The 23,752-nt window shown below is 38.8% G+C and overlaps 1 protein-coding gene and 2 non-coding genes across 12 annotated transcripts; 1 reads left to right on the forward strand and 2 right to left on the reverse strand.

The window, feature by feature from the left end:
- Positions 1-2,042: 2,042 nt before the first annotated feature.
- Positions 2,043-10,714, forward strand: LOC112754233 (uncharacterized). Of its 10 annotated transcripts, none has more exons than XM_025801803.3 (21): positions 2,043-2,418; positions 2,524-3,060; positions 4,085-4,156; positions 4,255-4,459; positions 4,615-4,723; positions 5,576-5,668; positions 5,883-5,975; positions 6,105-6,197; positions 6,312-6,393; positions 6,470-6,529; positions 6,624-6,676; positions 6,798-6,961; positions 7,344-7,554; positions 7,654-7,711; positions 7,873-7,929; positions 8,044-8,289; positions 9,389-9,453; positions 9,545-9,601; positions 9,699-9,792; positions 9,938-10,105; positions 10,269-10,714. In XM_025801803.3, the coding sequence occupies exons 2-21, from the start codon at positions 2,539-2,541 to the stop codon at positions 10,386-10,388; spliced, it is 2,622 nt and encodes an 873-aa protein (XP_025657588.1). In that variant the 5' UTR covers positions 2,043-2,418; positions 2,524-2,538; the 3' UTR covers positions 10,389-10,714. The 10 variants fall into 10 exon arrangements, 7 of the variants coding, with proteins under 7 accessions (XP_025657588.1, XP_025657589.1, XP_072076666.1 ...); XM_025801804.3 differs by having other exon boundaries at positions 9,938-10,078; XM_072220565.1 differs by having other exon boundaries at positions 9,548-9,601.
- A 3,243-nt stretch (positions 10,715-13,957) lies between these two features.
- On the reverse strand, positions 13,958-14,065 carry LOC112759991 (small nucleolar RNA R71). The gene has a single exon (XR_003180450.1). It is a non-coding gene; the product is annotated as a small nucleolar RNA R71 (small nucleolar RNA).
- Positions 14,066-17,762: 3,697 nt separating this feature from the next.
- Positions 17,763-17,870, reverse strand: LOC112761793 (small nucleolar RNA R71). The gene has a single exon (XR_003182170.1). It is a non-coding gene; the product is annotated as a small nucleolar RNA R71 (small nucleolar RNA).
- Positions 17,871-23,752: the final 5,882 nt, after the last annotated feature.

A 23,752-nucleotide genomic window follows, 5' to 3' on the forward strand; every position in this document is an offset into this window, starting at 1 on the left:
TTTATCCTACTATATTTTTAGTTGCTTGGGGACAAGCAACAGTTTAAGTTTGGTGTTGTGATGAGCGGATATTTTATACGCTTTTTGACATCATTTTCATATAGTTTTTAGTATGTTTTGCTTAGTTTTTATTGAGTTTTTATAGGTTTTAGTGTTAAATTCACATTTTTTTTATTCTACTATGAGTTTTTGTGTTTTTGTACAATTTCAGTTAAATTCTGGATGAAATTGAGAAGCTGGAGCAAAAGTCTGATTCAGAGACAGAGAAAGCACTGCAGATGCTGTCTGGATCTGACCTCCTTGCACTAGAAAGAGCTTTTCTAGAGCTACAGAAGTCCAAATGGAGCGTTCTCAACGGCTATAGAAAGCTGACTTCTAGAACTTTCCAACAATGTATAATAGTTTATACTTTGAATTAGATTAGAAGGCTCAAAACTGGCGTCCAACGCCAGCTTTCTACCCCCTTCCAGGCATCCAGCGCCCAAAGAGCAGAGACCAGCGTCCAAATGCCCAGAGAGGACCCCCTAGCCAGCGTTTCATACCCTAGAAGCTTCATAGCACGTGGATCTCATCAAAACTCAGCCCAAGCACTCACCAAGTGGACCCCAGAAGTGGATTTTAGCACCAAAAGACTATTTTACCCTTTTCTATATAATCCCTAGTTATTAACTTAGTATTTAAAGTACTTTTACATTCCCCATCAGGGGGGACGCCTATCATTCAGCATTATTTTCGTTTTACATTGCATTTTCCCTTCAGTACGAGTTTCTAAACCTCCTAGGTTGAGGGAAGGAGCCCTGCTGAATCCTATGAATTAATAAAAGTATTACTGTTTTTCTTCGATCCGTGTTTGGTTTAATACTAAGATGTATACTCGCTGTTCAACAAGGTGAATAGGATGATCAGTGACAATCAACTCTGTTCATCATACTAAGACGAACGTGCCTAACAAACACACGTGTCTACTTGGATTCGTGTGAATACGTGACTGAAAAGTACGAACCGCCAGCTCTGTTTATTCATCCCTCAGACGGCTAATCCACGACTTCGTTGGAGACTTCTCGAGACACTAGTTCAGCTGATTTCCGGGGAGATTAGGTCTCCGTGGTATAGGCTAGAATCCAAAGAAGCATCATTCTCTGATCCGGAAGATTCGACCTTGTCTGTGGTGTTTTGAGTAGGATCGTCAAGAGAATGATCTGCTAGAGCTTCACCCTCCGTCAGATTGGATGACCACGGCCAATGGCGTTTAATTTGGAGCAGAGGAGATTGATGACCATAGCCCATGGCATTGATCACATACAGCCTGCCATAGAAGAGATCACTCACAAGCAAAGAAGACAGTACTACCAAAGTTAATTCAGAAAGACAAAGCAACTCCTATCCTCAACTATATTCCTATTACTGATTTTAATTTATACAATATATTCCTATTATTAATTGCCCTTGCATCAATCCAACTGAATTTTGATTCGCCTGACTAAGACCTGCAAGATAACCATAACTTGTTTCAAACTACAATCTACGTGGAATCGACCCTGACTCGCTCAGGTATTACTTGGACGACCTAGTATACTTGCTGGTACAGCACGAAAGTGTGAAGATTTGTGCACCACTCGACGTCAACTCCTGCAGCCGAAGTTACGTCTAGGTTGTTCACACAAAAATACATCCCATAAAAAGAAAATCTATAAACTTATATTTTTATCATATAATTCACCAAAGAATAAAACTATTTGAGAACTATATAATGTGAGTCTACCTTTTTCTTAAACATTCTCTTTTTTTTTTTATTCTCTCTGTTCTTAAATTTCAGGTTTTTTTCTTAATTGTACATGTGATCTACTTTATCTTTCTCATCAACTCTCGGTGGTCATCTTCTCACCTTATTTTCATTGATTTCTATTTGTTCTTTATTTTTTCACATTATATAAATAGTTACTATTTTAAATAATTTAATATTTGTTATTATTATTATTATTATTATATGCAATAAGTATAAGAAGTAAATTAATCATACGATTTGTGTCTGTTAATTGAATATTTACTAAAGTTCAGAGAAAAAATAGTCTAGATAGAGATACCAAAGAGACAAAGATCGTCTTGTCTTGTCCCCACCAAATTAAAGTGGTGTGAAATAAGATAAATTTCGGATGTTAAAACTACTCCCCCCCCCCCCCCCTCCCCTCTCTCTCCTCTCTTTCCCCCAATTCTCAATCATCTTCTGTTCGATGTGTACCAGGGTGTCCCGTGTACCAGTGATAACCGTTCTTATCCCTCAGAGTTGCCGACTTAGCTATTGACTTGGAGTGTTGGAAACTGAACAGAGACAGAACTCTGCTCCAAAAACCCTACACTGATTCTCACTCTCAATTATCCTCAATTTTCGTCACTTCCAATGCGCTGTGTCTGCTATTCGTATATTTCACTCTCCTTTCTCATTCATTTCCCTTTCTCCGCCTACAACTTCACAATTCTTTTTGATATTTCTTGTTTTGCCTTTAAATTTTGTTTTCATTGCAGTTACTGAACTAACCGATGGATCAGTCTCCGCTCGTTCCAGCTGAGGTGCCGGATTTCATTGGCGGCGGCGGCAGCAGCAGCAACACGAGGAACGTTTCCATGGTGAACGGTTACATTGTTTACACCAGAGCTAATAGGGGAAACCGGAATTTATGTAACGAAATTTCCAATACCAATGAATCTACGAAGTTCAGGATTCGCGAAGACGTAGAACCGAATGCCAAGCTTCCAATGAAAGAAAATAACGGAAAAAAAATTTTGGCGGGAAAGGAGAACGAGTGTTCCGAACCGAAACTCAAGCTCAGCGTTTCAATGGTTAGGCCATTTAAGCGGTTTACACGACGGTCGGCGGCACTGGAAGGGAAAGTCGTTTCGAATGATGATGGTGGAGAGGTGAGCGGGATATCGAGGAACAAGTTGGAAATGAAGATGTCGAAGAAGATTGTGGTCAACAAGACGCCCATGACGGTGAAGGAGCTCTTCCACACTGGTCTTCTTGATGGGGTCTCGGTGGTTTACATGGGCGGTATTAAGAAGGTTCGTTATGTTTGTGATTTTGTGAAATATCAAATATGACTCAGGTTATTCTTCTATTCCTTTTTTGGACTATCTGGTTAGAAACTTTACTTAAGAAGATTTTATGAGAAGAAGGACTAAAAAAAAGCATTTTCATATTTAGGTACAAATATAATATAGTCGATAGTTTACTTGTCCTTTTAGGTAATAATGGATTTCAAATTTTACTTTGTGTATTTGGTGGCCAACAACAAATTTTAAATAGAGTTCAGAGTTACAATAAATTAGTGGTTGGCCTATTGGAGGATTCTATGAGAAATATAAAAATATAGATGTTTTCGATTATTTTTAACGAGTTTTTTTATATAGTCTTTTAATTAAATTTATCTGTTTAGAATTTTAAGTTTAGTTACTTTTAATTAATATTTCAATACACTATTGAATTTTTATGTAAAACATTTTAACAGTAGGAAATTAAATTCATTTTTAAATGTTATAATCTGTATATTCAAATATGATTAGAAGTTGATAAATAGTTAAATACATGTTTTAACTTTTCAAATACAATTAGATTATGCTCTTGTCTAATACTGAATAACATTTGAGTTGTTAGCATAAATATGAGAAAAAAAGGAGATAATAACGACTAATATAACCAAGGTTATTAGATTCAATACTACCTGGCAAAACCTAATTTTTTGTCCGTTTAAGATTATTCATAGTTATCTTGTTAACCGTTAGATATAAGATCCATTGACCTCATGTATAACAGATAAAACAAAGATTTCTCATTTCTTAATTATCCCTTATAGCTAGTTCCTGGCGGTTAATTTATGCCTTTTCACATCCAAAACGATAGTTTATTTTAGTACATGGATTTCACTCTCAAATTGATAATGTGACTCTTTAATACAAATCACATTTATAGTAAAATTTCATCAGATTAAAATGATATTATCAATTTTGGAGTAATATTATTCTCTCCCTAATGTATGTAGTGGGCTAGTGGCCACGCATTTTTAGTACTGGTACGTTCTTATTACAGGCTTCAGGATTACGGGGTGTTATCAGAAATCTAGGAATATTGTGCTCATGCTCTCTGTGCAATGAACGCAGGGTGAGTCGTTATTCTGTCTTTGCGTAAATAATTGTTCCGTTGTTCTGATACTGTCCCGTCATTTATTTTTTCCTTGTTACTTTCTTCTGCTTATGTAGATTATTCCGCCTTCCAAATTCGAGGTCCATGCTTGTGGACAATACAGGAGAGCAGCAGAGTATATCTGCCTTGAAAATGGGAAGAGCTTGCTTGATCTATTGAGAACGTGCAGGGGAGTTCCTCTGTATGATTTGGAGGCGACAGTTCAAAACTTTCTTGGTTCTCCGCATGAAGAAAAACATTTTACTTGTAAAAGATGCAAAGGTGAGCTTTGCTTCTGCTACTCAGATTCGTTCTATTTTGGTTTCTGTGAGTTTAGAAACATAGGAAATCAAGTATGGAGTTTTTCTTTTCTTTTAGTATTTCACCTTTTTGATTGCCTTGTAATTCTTAGCATTAGCGTAATGATCTGTCCATAGGGTGTTTCCCTTTCTCATGTGCGGGAAGAGTGGGGCCCATATGCTGTTATTGTGTTGAATCGAGGAAATCTGAAGACAGTTCTGATAACGCTGTTAGCAAGAGAGTCAGGTATTCATTCATTCCACATAACTTATTGGTTATGGTCATGTTTGACGGCCTGCGTCTTTTTGAACTTAAGGATAAAAACTGACTTTTGAATCTAATTTCTCAGTTGACCTAATTTCAGCAGGCTAATACAGAAAAGTGAAACATTTTGTTTTGGGGGTTTGGGAGGGGGTTAAATTGGTTTGTTGGGAATTCTATTTGACGGCCTTCTGTCCGCTGCCATTCAGCTCTGTTGGTTTTGAATCATTCTAGCCAGCAGTTAGTCCATATATGTTCCAGGGAACCTAGTATTTAAATTTTAGGATATATTATAATAACTTCCCCCAAGGTCACAATGTGTCTGGATTATGCTGATCTTCCCAAAACCTCCCTTTATCAGATGTTAGTGCTGCATGTATAGTCTTACATTTTACCAGATACATGATAGTGAATGTAGTATTCAGGGGCAGCTGTTTATGTATGTTTTTGCAAATAGAAGGGAATCAGGTTGAACTTTACCAAATCTTGGAGAAAATGAGTGTAAAATTGCCATAAATTTTATCATGCTGTTGTCTGCCAGTTGCAAATAATAGTTGCAATTTGTGAGCCTCCATTAATTACGTTTGTGTGAGAGGACTGTCCAAATGGAAATTTGTAGACAACTGTAATAACTTAATTTTTGCCATTTATTTTCTGAAAGCTAGGGCTGGTAATATATTCATATTAAGTGACATATTGTCACTGTTGAAAATGTAAGTCAAAGTTTAGTTCAAAATGTAAGCTCAAAAGCTTATGGAAGCTGAGTGACTTTGTTTTGAGCCCTCATTTCCGTCCCCTTTAATTTTAGTTTTCTTTTATCATGGTATAATATTTCAGGTCCCCCAGACCAATGTCTGTCTCCAATCCATCCAATGCTCCTGAGCTGTCTATTGCTTCAGAAAATAAAAGAAAAAGGAAGAAAAGAACAAAGTTGGTACTTTTATCTATTTTCTGTCCTATTTATTGTAGATTTTTTGTTTTCTTCCATTTTGCATTAACCAATGTTCTGTGGTTGTGGTTCCAAACTTAATGCATATAATGAACTGCTATTTTTTTCAAAATAATCATCGCATGTTCTGCTTTCTTTCCAGATTATTTATTTTATTAAAATTTTTTAATACATGCTTTCAACTGTGTTATTAAGGTCATCAAAATGGGCTAACAAGTCGAAGTCTTCCAAGAGTGCTTCTATTCCTATTCTACCAAAGATGACGACTTCATGGAAAATGAGAAAGAAGTGAGTGTTCGCATTTATTTATTTATTGTTATCGATATCTTCAAAGTTTCTAAGATAATATGTTTGGAGCTGCATTTTTTACAACCAAATCATTTCCACTTTATTCTAACGAATTTATATTATTACTAGGAAGCTGTCAGGAAACTCAAAGATTCTGGAAGTTACTTCAAATGCAAAGTATTTATCCCCACAAAATAAGAGCAAATGGAAAATAACTAAGAAGTTAGTCCCCACTCACCTTTATATGACCTATCCAGCTGTAGAGTTGTTTTTTGTCATCCTTTATTCTTTAGTGATGATAATCATCATTTCTTTATACAATTTATTCTTTTCAAGGGATCAGCGGTTGCATAAGTTAGTTTTTGAAGAGAATGGATTACCTGATGGAACTGAAGTTGGTTATTATGCCCGTGGGAAGGTTGTTTGTATGTGTATTTCTAGTAGAAGCTACTGTTTGTTGATTATTCTGTTAACATGTACATTGTGGATGACAGAGATTGCTTGAAGGCTTTAAAATGGGCTCTGGAATTGTTTGCAGATGCTGCGACTCTGAGGTTTTGCTCCTTTCACATGGTTGTATAATTATAGACATTCCTCTAGGTTCTGTAAGTTGTAAACATAATGCTTTCAATTCCACATGTGGTGCAGGTCAGCCCTTCACAGTTTGAGGCCCATGCAGGTTGCGCTTCTCGCAAGAAACCGTGAGTCATTGTTTCCTTTGTGTTTACTGGTTATGTGTGTAGGCAGGATGTAAAGCAGCTTTTTGGAATGCTTTTTAACTGTGCTTATGTATTTTAAGGATATTGCAATGTTTTTGAGCAGTTATGCTTACATTTATACATCAAATGGTGTATCTCTCCATGAGTTAGCAATATCTCTCTCCAAAGATCGAAAATATTTGGCAACAGACGATGATCTATGCATTGTTTGTTGGGATGGTGGAAATTTGTTGCTTTGTGATGGATGCCCAAGAGCATTTCATAAAGGTCAGATATACAATATTAAAAATTTGAGGGGCAAATATCTGTTGGCAAATATCTGCTCTGTAACTGTGTGAATTGTGAAATGTGGAATCATCTTTATTCGTCATTTTTTATCCTCTCTTTCCTCAGCTTTTATAGAATGTAGTTTACTCCTTGGGTCTTGCTCTGAGTCATTATTGTACGTGGACTTCTTTAATGTGATGTATCTTTGCAAAATTATTTTAATTTTCAATTTCACATATATGGCTCTTTGCTTTTGGTGCCTGAAATTTTGTTTCAAGATGTACTGGATCACAAAGAATATTTTCTCTTTGATAAATTACAAAATAGTCATGTTGACATCTTCTAACTGGTCTTTCATGTACTTATGTTTTGAATTGTACAGAATGTGCATCTCTATCAAGTATTCCACGCGGTGACTGGTACTGTGAATTTTGCCAAAACATGTTTCAGAGAGAGAAGTTTGTGGCGTACAATTCCAATGCTGTTGCAGCTGGAAGGGTTGAAGGAGTTGATCCTATCCAAGAGATAACAAACAGATGCATACGCATAGTCAAAGATGTTGAAGCTGACCTTGGTGCATGTGCTTTATGCAGGTGTCATAAATACTGGAAACCATTTCATTTATTTGATTTCATTTATTTGTGACTTGCACTTAGTTATATAATACCGAAGAGAATTTTTTGTTCATGCAGAGGTGTTGACTTCAGCAGATCCGGCTTTGGCCCACGCACCATAATACTATGTGACCAGGTGTCGATTCTAGTTCTGTTTTGATTTTGGTTTTACTTGGCACTGCTAACATCCAAGTCTAGTTTTCTTTGCTCGTAGAAGTGTTTAATGATTGGTGATTAGTTCTTGATCGAAGTAATCAAAAGTTAGTTCTTATTTGCTATCCCCATTGTTTGCTGCAGTGTGAAAAGGAATATCATGTTGGCTGTTTGAGGGAACATAAGATGGCATATTTGAAGGTATGCAATTTGTTGATCTGTTTTTATATGTGAACATTCATTTGGATGCCTTGGATTCCTCTGATGCCACTTCTCTTGTGTATTGGACCTAATATCTCTGGAACCCAACGACAGGAATTGCCAGTGGGGAAGTGGCTTTGTTGTAATGATTGTACAAGAATACATTCTACTTTGGAGAACCTTCTGGCCATGGGTGCTGAGAGACTCCCTGAATCTCTACTGGGCATTATAAAGAAAAAGCAAGAGGAGAAAGGACTGGAACCCCTCAATGATATTGACATAAGATGGAAGCTTCTTAATGGCAAAATTGCTTCTCGTGAAACCAGGCCATTGCTTTTGGAGGCTGTTTCAATCTTCCACGTAAGTGCTGGCCATCTTCTGAATTTGTTTATAACCTTTTGTGCTTCTCCCTTGAGTGGATGGAGGTTATTATCCTTTCGGATTCCCCAACAAATCATAGAAATAATTTGCTTCTTAACCCTTGGAAAACTACATTTCTGTATTTTGTTTTTAGTTATACACTTTCTGAGTTAATTCTTGTATGTTTATTTTGGCTGTATCTTGTGATTTAGCGATAACTGGAAAAATTATGAGATCGTGCTTTTGTTGGCATGATTTGATGCTTCTCTCATGTTGCCAAAATTTCTGGTGGATTTCCCTTGACAAGATTTAGTAGTTTATTAACTAGTTGCCAGTTGGATATTAATATAGGATCAAGATCTCATCATACGGGAATTATCATATGACATTGTCATGTTCGCATTCCCATAGTCTCATTATTTTAAAAATATAACGACAGTTTAATTTTGAACATCTGCACTCATTTATTAAACACTATTAAATCAATCTTTTGCCTCCCCTTATTTATCCTTGAAAAATACTGAACCTTGGAGGTGAGTATATGTTAGGGACTTGGGTATTATGGGGTGCCAAAGTCCTACATCGGGTAGTATGGGGTGCTTGATGTTGTATATAAGGAGAGTGGTTCTTCCACCTTATCAGCTAGCTTTTAAGGTGTGGTTTTCCACTTTCCTTAGATACTTAACAATGGCTACCTATAGGCTTGGATTAAGGTGAATACCAAATACTGATTGACGGTGAAGAGATAGATACCGCTGGGTCAGTGTTGATAGAGTGAAGCCGCCGTGGATGTGTAATATTAAGCCACTGGTTGTGACAGGATTCAGAACATGAAAATGTCTTGTTAGCTCTGGACATAAAAGGATCCTTATCCATTAACATATGTCATTGCTCAACTTGCGTACAGGTTGTTCCCTAGTGTGCTGCATTTACAAATGCTTTGCATGGGGCATTAATTGTGTTTAATGTGTTACAACGTGATCTCTCTAGTACTAAGATATCACCTTGGACTACCACATTTGAGTGTTCAATGAGATCATTTGATGCATTTATTGGACTTATGATATGTAGAGTCTGAGATATCTCATGCACATTTCAGGAATGTTTCAGTCCCATAGTTGATGCAATTAGTGGACGGGACTTTATTCCAGCCATGGTTTATGGGTATGAATACTCCTTTACAACAATGTTTTCAACTCGTTTTTTGTACAGTTTCTATTTTCCCTTCATCCCAAATAATGCATCCTTCTTATAGAAGGAATGTTCGGGGGCAGGAGTTTGGAGGAATGTATTGTGCAGTATTAACGGTCAAGTAAGGTTTTATTTTCTCTTCTTCATTGTGGTTGCTATTGGTATTTCATTTTTAAATTACTGTTTACAGTTTTCCTTTCTGTATTTTGACCTTGAAGTTCATATGTGGTATCTGTGGGCATGCTTCGAATTTTTGGCAAAGATATTGCCGAACTCCCCTTGGTTGCAACCACTAACAAGGACCACGGAAAGGTGCAAGACTGTAGTTTTGGTTGCATCATTACTCTGTCTTCTTGCTGACATGATCTATGCTATATCATTTTGATTTATAGCTTTGCATTGTGATCAATTGTACTTGTCTGTAGCGCATTAATTATATATTTGGTTGGTATGTCAGGGTTACTTCCAAACACTCTTCTCTTGCATTGAGAGGCTGCTTTCTTTCTTGAATGTGAAGAACCTTGTGCTACCAGCTGCAGAAGAAGCAGAATCGATATGGACAGATAAATTTGGATTTAGCAAGATGATACCAGACCAGGTGTTTATTCTGCTTTACTACTTTTTGGTTGGTAGCTAAAATCTGCAGCTTCTTCAAATAGCATTTTTGAGTTGAGAGCTACATCTATGTTTCTTTGACCCATTATTTTAGCCTGCTGCATTATGAGAATGGAACCTCAGCCTCCAAAATGGGATAAAAAATTCTGATTCGGTTTAACCTTGTGCTGCAGCTTATCAGCTACAGAAAGAATTGCCATCAGATGGTGACATTCAAAGGTACAAATATGCTTCATAAAACGGTGCCTCCCTGCCGGATCATCCACAATCAATCATGGCAATCTGATATTTAAAAGTCAAATATGAAAAGAGAAAACCCCTTTGCTTTTGCGTTTCATTTTTCACATTCTGCTGTTTTTGTACATGTATCATGATCCCTTTCCTGCCCATTGATTCATAAAATATTCATAATTTATGGTGATACGGTTCCTAACTCCTAACTCCCAAGTCCTAACGTAGTTTTGTTCCCAAGTTTAGCAAACACAAGTTCCTTATCTTGATCATGACTATCACCCCTTTTTGTCATTCTTCCAATCACAGAAAATATTAGCAATGGGGAAACACTATCCAAACTGATAATATACGATGCAGGTTATATAATGAGCAGCTTTTTCTTTTATGATTCAGAATTTGGATGCTTTGCAAACACAAATTATTTTACATTTGAATATTGTTTTCTTAGCTCCAATATCTTCGATTTGAATTTCTTTATTCGGATTATTAGGTTACTAATTGTTCATATCCTGGCTGAAAACATAAAGCCAGATTCAATAAGGATGAAAGATCCACCTAAAAGGGGGTGATCTCTACTCATACCTAACTTTTTTAAAGAGGTCGAGTGATGATCGGAATTCACTCACTATATAATGAATCCGTTCCTTGGCAAGTGCACGAAAGTATTGTCAAGTAATAACCCACTAGGAGTGGGATCGAATTGTATAGAGATTGGTAGATTGAACAACTTTAATCAATGGGTGAATTAGTCAAGCTAAGCAATAGAGATTGTTGAGTGTAGAATTTCAAATTAACAGAAATGTAAATGACTTAAAAGTAAAGGAAAGCAATAAAGTGCAGAAAAGTAAATGACAAGAATGTAAAGTGTTGGAACATAAATGACTGAATAGTAAATGGGGAATGGATAATGACAAAAATTAAAGGAGCTATAAAGAATAAGGAAGATAAGAATAGGGGAAATTCATTGGAATTGGGAGATGTTGCTCTCTTTGGATTAGATCTAGATCATATCTTCTTCAATCATGCAACTCATTGACCTCTTGGCAATCAAGATTGATTGAACCCCAATCCCTTGGTGATTTAATCTCTCAAATCTTAATAATCAGCCAATTCCTTAGTCTAATTGCTCATGAAGAGAGATATACTTGGTCCCTGATTATACCACACATCCTCATAGATCCAAATAGTGGGTGGATTTCATGTCACCATATCCAATCCCAAAATCCAGATCTACTCAAGTGTAAGAAGGGATTTCAAGCATGGTTTCATGTTTTCTTTTTCAAGGTTCCTATGAAACCCATTTTGCATTCAACCTCTTTCCTAAGATGATTGAACACTAACATGAAGAACGAAATTCCTTCTAGAAAATCAAAGAGAAGATGAAGAGAAAAAAAAGTTTGATAAACCATTATTTTATGATTTATATTGTGTTTAATTGTGTGATTTTATCAATTCTTTATCCACTTATTCATATGATAAGTATGTATTTACAATTCCTTCCCAAAATTACTCCATGATTGAAAATTTGCTTTCTAGAGACTTTTAATTATGTATTTTAATTCTCCTTTATCCCATTCGATGCCGTGATTTGTGTGTTAAGTGTTTCAGGCTTCATAGGGCATGAATGACTTGGAAATTGGAGAGGAGGCTTGCAAAAATGGAAGGAACACAAGAAATTAAGGAGATGACCACCGAACAATGACGCGAGCGCATGGCCCACGCGAACGGGCGAAGTGAAGAATTCGCAGCGACGCGGACGCGTGCCTGACGCAAACGCGTGGATTAGAGTCTGCATGCATGACGCGGACACGTGCCTGACGCGAACGCGTGACAAGGAAAAACGCTGAATGACGCGAACGTGTGGACGATGCGTACGCGTGACCTGCGTGATCTGCAAAAATAACAGAATACGCTGGGGGCAATTTCGGGCCGCCTTTTGACCCAGTTTTCGGCCCAGAAACAGATTAAACCTAGGGAACATGCAGAGACTCAACAAGCATCCACACACATTGAGATTCATCACATTAGGATTACATTTAGTTTTAGATCTGAGTTCTGAGAGTTACATTACATTGATAGTTTTATGCTTTTGCTTGGATTTTTGGATGCTGAAAGTCATTACCTCCGTTGAAGACATTACTTTAGTTTGTTTTCTTATTCCTTTAATTTTTAATTAGTTACTCATTGACTCTATTCAATTAAGTAGGTTACATTTTGAATTTATTAATATATGAAGTTATTTTTATTTTAATTAATTTTAATTCTCTATTTTAATTTAATTAATCATATATTCTCATATTTTTATGATTATTAATTTCATGTCAATAGAGTAGAATTTCTACTTGACATGGGGTTGATTAAGAGGTGATACTTGAGTTGAGATGCTCAAGTGCTTGGTTAAACTGGACGTTGTTAGCTAACTTCATACTTACTAACACTAGACCTCCCCAAGGGAGAGGGCTAGGATTTGAGAGTAAGAGTTAGTTCAATCACTATATCTTTCCTTATTTAGTAAGAAAAAATCGAGTGAGAACAACAACCTTTTTACACCACACTTGAGAAGATCCCAACAAGGATAGAAGTTCCACTTAATTATTCCCCCAGTCAAGGCCTTTTATTTAGAGTATCAATAATTATTCTTAGTTTATTTTTATTACCTCAATTCACAATTATTTTTAATTGCTCATTATCAAACTCAACTTTCTGAGAAATTTCTGATTAATAAATTAGCACTCTTTCCTGCAACTCGTTGGGAGACGACCTGGGACTCATACTCCCAGTATTTTATTTCTAAAATTTGTGACAACCCTTTTTAAATTGGTGAGGCAGATCTTAGCTGGTTTAGGGTTATACGTGCAACGCTGTCTCTTAATTGAATTCTATAAATTGGTTAACTTCTGCCACGCATCAATTTTTGGCGCCGTTGCCGGGGAGTTGTAATAGTGTGCTAAATTATTAATTAGTGTATATATTTTATTTTTATTTTCATATTTTATTTTTATTTCTGTTACCATGAGTTACATGTCTTTCTCATTGAATGACGCATTCATTGCCTGATCCGAGTTTAATCCCATTTGATCCTGAAATTGAAAGAACTCTTTCACATATTAGACGAACTCGACGTCGGTTAGCCTCCGAGGGTGGTGAAGTGGTTATTATTAATTCACCAGTCTCATCTGAGGGCGAATCTGAACCGCCATCTGAGAGCGAGACAAGCTCATTTACTACTGATCCAGTTGATTTACATGCAGGAAACATGGCAGCACCGAGGAAGATTACTCTCCAGGAGGCAGGAGCCCCAGATTTTACACTGCAGCCATATCAAGTACATCACCAAACTGCAGCTGCAGATTTTGAACTAAAAGCCGCACTGATCAACTTGATGCCCAAGTTTCATGGCTTACCTGCTCAAGAGCCTATCAAGCACCTTAGGGATTTTCAGACAGCCTGTTCTACTGTTAGGCGTCATGATGCAGATGAAACTTCTATTCTGTTAACCGCTTTCCCGTTTTCTCTTGAGAAAAAGGCGAGGGAGTGGTACTACTCCCAACCTGAAGCAACTGTTACCAACTGGGATACACTTAGGAGAGAATTTTTGGAAAAATACTTCCCAGCTGAAGTCACAGATAGACTAAGAAAAGAGATCTCCTGCATTGTTCAAGGTGAATCAGAAACTCTCTATGAATATTGGGAGCGCTTCAATAATCTCGTGAACGCATGTCCCCATCACATGATTGGTAAACTAGTATTGATTAGCAACTTCACTCAAGGCATGAACCCCCAGGATAAGACTACACTAGAAGGTGCCAGTAATGGTTCTCTGAAGAAGTACAAAATTGCAGATGAAGCATGGCAACTGATCAGCGACTTAGCTGAGTCCACTAGGAACCACAGATAGAGGCACAACCCCAAAACTGTTGTAGAGATTTCCTCTAGCAAAGAAACTACTGCTCTGACACAGAGTATATGTGAAATGACCAACCTACTTAAGCAGATGTAGTTGAATCAACAACAAGCACAACAAGCTCAGCCTTCACCACAACAGAGCCAACAGTTAGTTCCATAAAGAATATGCGAAATCTGTGCTGATTATAGTCATTATACTGATGAATGCCCGCAACTCCAGGAAGACAACACTGTGGCAGCCACTCACAATTTCTATGACCGCCCGAATCAAGGATATAATCATCAAGGTGGCAACTACAACCAAAGTGGCAACAATAACCATGGATGGTAAGACAACCCCAACCAAGGCTGGAGAGATAATTCTAACCATGGCTGGAGGGATAACTTTAACAGAGGAGGCAGAGACAACAATAGAAACCAGAGGTGGAACAATAATAACAATAACAGACAGCAGAATCAGAACCAACCTTACAGAGCACCTCACCTAAGACAATCATAAGGACCCCAGCAAACCCAACAACAAGTTTCTCAGACTGCTTATTCTAATTCCTTATCAAATGATGAGATGCTCCGTTCTCTTGCACAAGGACAACAAGACATGCATGCTCAGCTGAACTCTAGTTTGAATGGCTTAACTGCCACTTTACAAGCTCTCGTCTCTCGGATGGATTCCTCGCTTAATTCCACACATCAACCTACAAGCTCTAATGGAATTCCTTCTCAACCATTGCCTAATCCCAAAGGTGGCATTAACGCCATCACTTTGAGGTCCGGAACCACATTACAGGAGAAAAACCATGAGGAGCCAAGCCCACAAGAAAATGTGCCAACAGAGAATGTGGTGGAAGTAGAAGAAGCTGAAGAAGAAGAGGACGTACAAGACATAGTTGAAGAAGAAGAAGCTCAGCCGCAGAATGAAGCACCAAGGGATGCTGAAGCTACAAATTGTGCCCCTTCTATTCCATTTCCACAACTTGCAAGGAAGCCCAGAAAACAGATGAAACTTGACCCCAAAATGGTAGAAATATTCAAAAAGGTCGAGGTAACTATTCCTCTTTTTTGATGTTATTCAAAAAGGTCGAGGTAACTGTTCATCAATCCTGCTTGGAAGACCATTCCTGAAGATTTCAAAGTTCAAGCTGGAGGCATTCTCAGGAACTTACTCCTTTGAGATAGATGGCAGAACAGTGAGTTTCAGTTTAAATGAAGCTATGAAGCATCCTCCAGAAGATCATTCTATCTTCCAATGTGACATTATTAATGAAACTGTAGCTGAAGTTCACCAGGAAGAATTAGAAGAGAAGTATATGGAGCAAGGCCCAAGTGTGGGGACACTTTCTGAAAATAATGAGAAAACTTTACCATTATCACCAGTCCCAGATGATACAGAGCCTAGTGATAAACCACTATTTTATGATTTATATTATGTTTAATTGTGTGATTTTATCATGATCCTTACCCACTTATTCATTAAATTAGCATGCATTTAGATTTCCCTCTAGAATTTATTACGTGTTTGAAAACTGCTTCCTAGAGACTTTAATTATTTATTTTTAATTCTCCTTTATTCCATTCGATGTCGTGATCTGTGTGTTGAGTGTTTCAGACTTTACAGGGCATAAATGAGTTAGAGATTGGAAAGAAAGCTAGCAAAAATGGAAGGAACACAAGAATTTGAGGAGATAAACAGCGAGAAGTGACGCGGTCGCATGGCTCACGCGACCGCGCGAAGGAGAGCAAATCGCAGCGACGCGGCCGCATGGCTCACGCGGATTGGAAAAGCTCTGGCGACGCGGTAGCGTGGACAACGCGAACGCGTCGCGAGGAAAAGCGCGAATGACGCGTCCGCATGGATGATGCGATCGCGTGACATGTGCGATCTGCATAATCTGCAGAATTCGTTGGGGGTGATTTTGGACCCTATTCCGGCCCAGTTTTCTGCCCGGAACAGCAGACTAGAGTCAGAGAACATGCTGAAACAAATAACACATTCATACAGAGACAGTTTGAGATCTAGTTTTTCACTCTCTTAGGTTTTTCTCTCGAGGTTTTTAGAATTTTAATTTTCAATTGGTCTTAGCATTGGAACATTGAGAAGAGTTATTTTCCTCATCAAGACTTCATCATTCTAGTTTGTTTTCTTAACCTGGGTTCATTCTTCCATGTCCTTTGCTTTGTTCAATTTTGTCATTTAGATACTTTTATGATTATTTAATGCAAGGATTATTTCTTTTTAATTTAATTTCAATTCCAATAATCATGTCTTCTTTTAATTCCCTTTTATGTGCTATGGATTCTTTATTTACAATGCGTGAGTAGTTTCCTTACTTGATGGGTAGTTGATTAAAAGGACTCTTGAGTTGGAAGGATTGAAAGAAAAATTGGTAATTGGGTTAAATGTTGGATTGCTATCTTGTCACCAACGCCAATCCCTTTGAATTAAGTGGGATGCAACTTGTGAACAGATCTGGCATTCCAGCTTGTTTGACTTTTCCTTACTTAGTAAATGATAACCAAACAGAACAACCATTAATTATAAATTAATCTTACAATCACTCCACCAACGATAGAAATTCCAACCAATTAACTCCTAGTCAAGGCTTTTATTCATATTATTTAAATTTCCTCAATTTACATTCCAATTTACTTAGCTCAACTTCTTGGAACATCTGATTAATAAGATAGCACACTTTTCTGCAACTCGTTGGGAGACGACCTGGGACTTAAAACTCCCAGTAATTTTTAATTTAATTCTTTGTGACATATTTCTAAATTGATAGGCAGATTTTCGGTGAGTTAAGAACTATACTTGCAATGTAACCACTTTAATAATTTTTAATTCACCGGCTTCTGCGTCTCATCAATTTTTGGCGCCGTTGCCGGGGAGTTGCAATAGAGTGCTAATTTTATTAATTAGAATTTACTTATTTGCATTTTATTTTATTTTTCTACTATGAGCTGCATGTTTCTTCCGTCAAATGACGCGTTCACTTCCTGATCCGCGCTTGCTAATATTCGATCCTGAAATTGAAAGGACAATTTCACGAATAAGGCGAGAAAAACGTCGGTTAGCCCGCTCTGAGGGCGGATCTGAAAGTGAATCTGAGGAAGAAACCAGCCCCCGTTCTACTGATTCGCTTGTTTTACGCGCAGAAAACATGGTAGCTAGGAGAGTTACCATCCAGGAGGAAGGAGCCCCTGATTTTACAATGCAACCGTTTCAAGCGCATCATCCGGCGGTGGCTACAGATTTTGAAATAAATCCCGCACTGCTAAATTTGATGCCCAAGTTTCATGGCCTACCTGCTCAAGAGCCTATCAAGCACTTGAGAGATTTCCAGGCAGCCTGTTCTACTGTCAGACGTGATGGCACTGATGAAACTTCAATTTTGTTGAAAGCTTTTCCGTTTTCTCTTTAGGGAAAAGCAAGAGAGTGGTACTACACTCAACCTCTAGCAAATGTATCCAACTGGGATACACTCAGAAAGGAGTTTCTGGAGAAATTCTTTCCATCTGAAGTTACTGATAAGCTAAGGAAGGATATCTCCATAATTGTTCAGGATGACAATGAGACTCTCTTTGAATACTGGGAGCGCTTCAATAATCTTCTGGAAGCATGCCCCCACCACATGATTGACAAGATTATGCTACTCAGCTATATTACACAGGGTATGAGACCCCAAGATAAGACCATACTGGAAAGTGCCAGCAATGGGTCTATGAAGAAGTACAAGACCACTGATGAAGCTTGGCAATTGATCAGTGATTTAGCTGAATCCACTAGGAACCACAGACAAAAGCAAGGCCGTTTACAAGCTGTTGCAGAAGTATCTTCCAGCAGAGAGACTGCTGCTCTAACTCAAGGCATTTATGAAATGACCAACTTGCTAAAACAAATGCAGTTGAATCAACAAGCTTAGCAAGCTCAACCTCCTCCACCACAGCAAAACCAACAACTAGTCCCACAAAGAATTTGCGGAATCTGTGCTGATTATAGCCATTACACCGATGAATGCCCGCAGCTCCAACAAGAAAACAACATGGTGGCATCCACTCACAACTTCTATGACCGCCCCAACCAAGGGTACAATCAAAGTGAAAATAATAACCATGGATGGCAGGACAATTCAAACCAGAATTGGAGGGACAACAATAACAGAGGAGGCAGAGATAATCAGGGAAATCAGAGGTGGAACAATAACAACAACAGGTAGCAAAATTAACCTTACAGAGCACCTCACCTGAGGCAGAACCAAGGACCACAGAACAATCAGCAGCAGACCTCTCAATTTACTCATTCTTCGTTATCTTCTAATGAAGATCTACTACAATCTCTTGAGAAAAGACAACAGACCATGGAAAACAACATCATGAATAGTATTAACGCCGGTCTAAATGGTCTCACCTCTACTCTGCAAGCTTTTATGACACAGCTTGGATCAGCACAAAATTCCAGTAACCAACCTTCAAGCACCACTGGAATCCCCTCTCAACCATTATCCAATCCAAAGGGAGGCATTAATGCTATCACCCTGAGGTCCGGAACTACACTGCAGGAGAGGATTCAGGAGGAACCAAGCTCACCAAAATACGCCTCAGCTGAAGAGGTGGTAGAAATCGAAGATGTTGAAGAGGAAGAGGATATACAGGACATAGCTGAAGAAGAAATAGCTCAACCACAGGAGGAAGCACCAAAAAGCGCATGCACCACAGAAAACACCACTCCTATTCCATTTCCACAACTTGCAAGAAAGCCCAGGAAGCAGCTGGAACCCGATCCTAAAATGGTAGAGATATTCAAAAAGGTTGAGGTAACTGTTCCCCTTTTTGATGTTATTCAGCAGGTACCTAAATATGCAAAGTTTCTAAAAGACTTATGTATCCATAAAGACAAAATTAATGAATTAGAAACTATTCCTTTAGGTAGTTCTATATCTGCTTTAATGGGAGGATTACCTGAAAAATGTAGTGATCCAGGTCCTTGCACAGTTAGTTGTACTATTGGTGGTGTAGTAATTTATGATTGCATGTGTGATTTAGGAGCATGAGTCAGTATAATGCCTTTGTCTATATATGATGTTTTGAGACTCCCTCCCTTAAAAAGGTCGACAGCTCGTTTTGTGTTAGCAGATAAAAGCATTATTACAGTGGCTGGAGTTGCTGAAGATGTTTTGGTGAATATTAAAGGGCTCACATTTCTCACTAATTTTTATATCTTGGAGATGCCCCACAATGATTCAGATAAGCCATCATCAATCCTACTTGGAAGACCATTCCTGAAGACATCAAAATTCAAATTGGATGCTTCTTCAGGAACATACTCCTTTCAAATAGATGGCCGCATAGTAATCTTCAATATGAATGGAGTCATTGACAACCCCCCAGAAGATCGTTTTATCTTCCAGTGTGATGTCATAGACGAAAGTGTGGCTGAAGTTCAAAAGGAAGAGTTTGAAGAGAGGCACACTGGACAAGGTCCCAGTGTGGGGACCCTCTTAACTGACAATGGGAGCACTTCGCCATATTCACAAGCCCCAGATAATCCAGAGCCCGCTCATGATCAAAAGTTAGAATTGAAACCTCTCCCCCCACATCTCAAATATGCTTATCTTGAGGATGAACAAAAGCTTCCGGTTATTATTGCAAGGGAACTGACTTCTCAACAAGAAGAGCAGTTACTTGACGTACTGAGGAAGCATAAGAAGGCAATTGGGTGGAGTTTGGTAGACATAATAGGAATCAACCCTCAAGTATGCGAGCACAGAATATTTCTAGAAGAGGGAGCAAGACCTGTCCGTCAACCCCAAAGAAGATTGAATCCCACCATCTTGGAAGTCGTCAAAAAGGAAGTGACCAGATTATTAGAATTAGGTATCATATATCCCATTTCAGACAGTGAATGGGTAAGCTCAGTACAAGTGGTGCCCAAGAAATCTGGAGTCACTACAGTGAAGAGTGAGCATGGAGAGCTCATAGCAACTAGAGTTCAGAATGCTTGGAGAGTCTGCATTGATTACAGGCGTCTCAACCAAGCTACCCATAAGGATCACTACCCACTTCCATTCATTGATCAAATGCTGGATCGCCTGTCAGGTAAGTCACATTATTGCTTTTTAGATGGTTACACAGGTTATTTCCAGATTCATATAGCTCCTGAGGATCAGGAAAAGACTACTTTTACATGTCCTTTTGGGACCTATGCTTATAAGAGAATGCCCTTTGGCTTGTGCAATGCACCAGCTACCTTCCAAAGATGCATGATGAGTCTTTTCTCTGATCTTATTGAGGACTGTATGGAAGTTTTTATGGACGATTTTAGCGTTTATGGTGATTCTTTTAGCCTTTGCTTAGATGGATTATCTCGAGTATTAGATAGATGTGTTAATACAAACCTTGTATTGAATTTCGAAAAATGCCACTTTATGGTAAAACAAGGGATTGTATTAGGACATGTGGTATCTAATAATGGCATTTCTGTAGACCCAGCAAAGATAAATGTTATTTCTAGTTTGCCTTACCCCTCTTCTGTGAGGAAAGTCCGTTCGTTCCTTGGCCATGCAGGTTTCTACTGGAGATTTATTAAGGACTTTAGTAAGGTCGCACTTCCCTTATCCAGATTACTGTAGAAGGATATTGAGTTCGAGTTCAGTGAGGATTGCAAACAAGCGTTTGATAAGCTGAAGACTGCTCTAACTCAAGCCCCAATTGTGAGAGGACCAGACTGGAGTCAGCCGTTTGAAATCATGTGCGATGCTTCCAACCATGCAGTAGGAGCAGCGCTGGCTCAGCGTGAAGGTAAGGATCCTTTTGTTATTGCCTATGCGTCTAAGACTTTAGACACTGCCCAGTCCAATTATACTACTACTGAGAAAGAGCTCCTTGCTATTATTTTTGCTCTGGATAAATTCCGGGCTTATTTACTTTGTACTAGAGTAGTAGTGTATTCGGACCATGCAGCTCTAAAGTATCTATTAGCTAAAAAGGAATCCAAACCAAGACTTATACGTTGGATACTACTGTTACAAGAATTTGATTTAGAAATAAAGGATAGGAGTGGTAATCAGAATTTAGTAGCAGACCACTTGAGTCGCAATGAACATATTAAGGATGATTCTACTCCTATAGATGATAATTTTCCTTTTGACAACCTACAAGCAGTATCTGAGGTAACCCCTTGGTATGCACCTGTTGCTAATTATTTAGTTAGCCGCACATTTCCTCCACATTTTTCTAAACATCAAAGAGACAAGCTGAAAAGCGAGTCTAAATATTATATATGGGATGACCCATATTTATGGAGATGTGGCGCTGACCAGATAATTAGACGTTGTGTGCCTCAATCAGAATTCCAGTCCATTTTAGAGGCCTGTCACTCATCTGAGAGTGGAGGACATTTTGGCCCTCAAAGAACAGCTAGAAAGATCTTAGACTGCGGATTCTGGTGGCCTACTCTTTTTAGAGACGCTGCTGAATTTTGTAAATCCTGCCCCCCATGCCAGAAATTTGGTAATATATCCAGGAGGGATGAGATGCCTCAACAATATATGCTTTTCTGTGAAATTTTTGATGTTTGGGGCATTGACTTCATGGGTCCATTTCCAAATTCTAATGGATATTTTTATATATTGTTAGCTGTGGATTATGTTTCCAAATGGGTGGAAGCAATTTCTACCCGCACTGATGATGCTAACACTGTTGTTTCCTTTATAAGAAACCATATTATATGTCGCTTTGGATCACCACGAGCGATCGTGAGCGATCAAGGCACCTATTTTCGTAACAGGAGACTAACAGGATTGATGAAGAAGCATGGGATAATCCATAAAGTTGCAACCGCTTACCATCCCCAAACTAATGGGCAAGCCGAGGTGTCAAATAGAGAAATCAAGCGTATCTTGCAAAAGATAGTAAAGCCTCATAGAAAAGACTGGAGCACCAGGCTACAAGATGCACTATGGGCATATAGAACAGCATACAAGACACCCATTGGGATGAGTCCCTTCCGCTTGGTTTATGGAAAAGCTTGTCATCTCCCAGTTGAAATAGAACACAGAGCCTTCTGGGCAGTTAAGGAGTGCAACATGGGAATTGAGAATGCCGGAGCTGAAAGGAAGTTGCAACTGCAAGAACTGGAGAACCTTCGCCTAGAAGCTTATGAGAACTCCAGAATATACAAGAAAAAGATGAAAGCTGTGCATGATCAAACATCAAGAAGAAAGAGTTTCAACCTGGAGATTCTGTCCTCCTTTACAAATCTCGACTAAGGCTCATGCCCGGTAAGTTGAGATCAAAATGGGAAGGTCCATACAGAGTAGAGAAGGCTGAACCGTACGGAGTTTATCACCTAAGCCATCCTTCAAGCTCTGAACTTATTAAGGTTAATGGACAACGCCTGAAGCTGTACCATGGTGAGAAGGTGCAGAAAAATAAAGAGCTGGAGATCTTCCGCTTGGAAGATCCCCACATCGCAGCAGATTGAGCTAGTGGAGCGTCCAACTTACGGACGTTAAAGCAAAGTGCTTGGTGGGAGACAACCCACCGCGGTATGATCGTTCTTTTCTTCACTTTTAGTTTTTCTTCTTTAATAACTCTTCTCTTTATTAGTGCTTTCGTGCTCTTTCATTTACATGTCTTTATATTTCTTTAAAAAAAAAAATTTCGCCACGCGACGCGATCGCATCAGCGACGCGTCCGCGTCGTAGAGGGGGTGGAGAAAAAAAATAAATGAACAGAGAGTTCGGCTGGAGCATGGCTGGAGGCGTGCCAATGGCACAACTCGGCCCACGCGACCGTGTCCCTGACGCGTTCGCGTCGCATGGGAATCATGGCCCCCCATGCGACCGCGTGCCCCATGCGGCCGCGTGCCCTGAATTTTCGATGTCAAAGGGTGCACAATGACATATTGTGCGAGAGTGGTGCTGGATTAGTGCTGGAAGCACAATCCTTATCACGCGACCGCGTCGCCGACGCGGCCGCGTCATCTATTTCCTGATGCACCCTCATGCGATCGCATGAGCCACGCGATCGCGTCACCCCAATTTGGCAATTAAAATAAATCGAACAGAGAGTTGTGCTGGAGTGAGGCTGCACTCGCGCCAGCAGCGTAACATGGGTCACGCGACCGCGTGACCGACGCGATCGCGTCCCCCTACCTGACGCGCACCCACGCGAACGCGTGCCCCATGCGGCCGCGTCGCATGCGCCGCACAGCTCAACCTAAATTGCCAATTATCTTATCTTTCTCTCTTTCAAATCCTAATTTTCTTTTCCCTCCTTATTTCTTCCTTCCCCCTTCCCCTTTCTATCTCACCTTTCACTCTCTATCCCTCTCACCACCATTAACAAGGTTTTACCTTCTTCTTCCTTCTTCTCTTTTTCATCATTCTTATTATATTATATACATTTTTATTTTCTTTTTCTTTCTTTTTTTCTTTTCACTTTTGTATTTTATTTTCTTCTTTCCCTTTTTACATGGTACTAGAAAATTTTTGAGTCATCATCCCTCATTATATGCTTG

Source organism: Arachis hypogaea, chromosome 16 (assembly GCF_003086295.3).
Source record: "Arachis hypogaea cultivar Tifrunner chromosome 16, arahy.Tifrunner.gnm2.J5K5, whole genome shotgun sequence".
In the NCBI taxonomy this organism is placed as follows: Eukaryota; Viridiplantae; Streptophyta; class Magnoliopsida; order Fabales; family Fabaceae; genus Arachis; species Arachis hypogaea.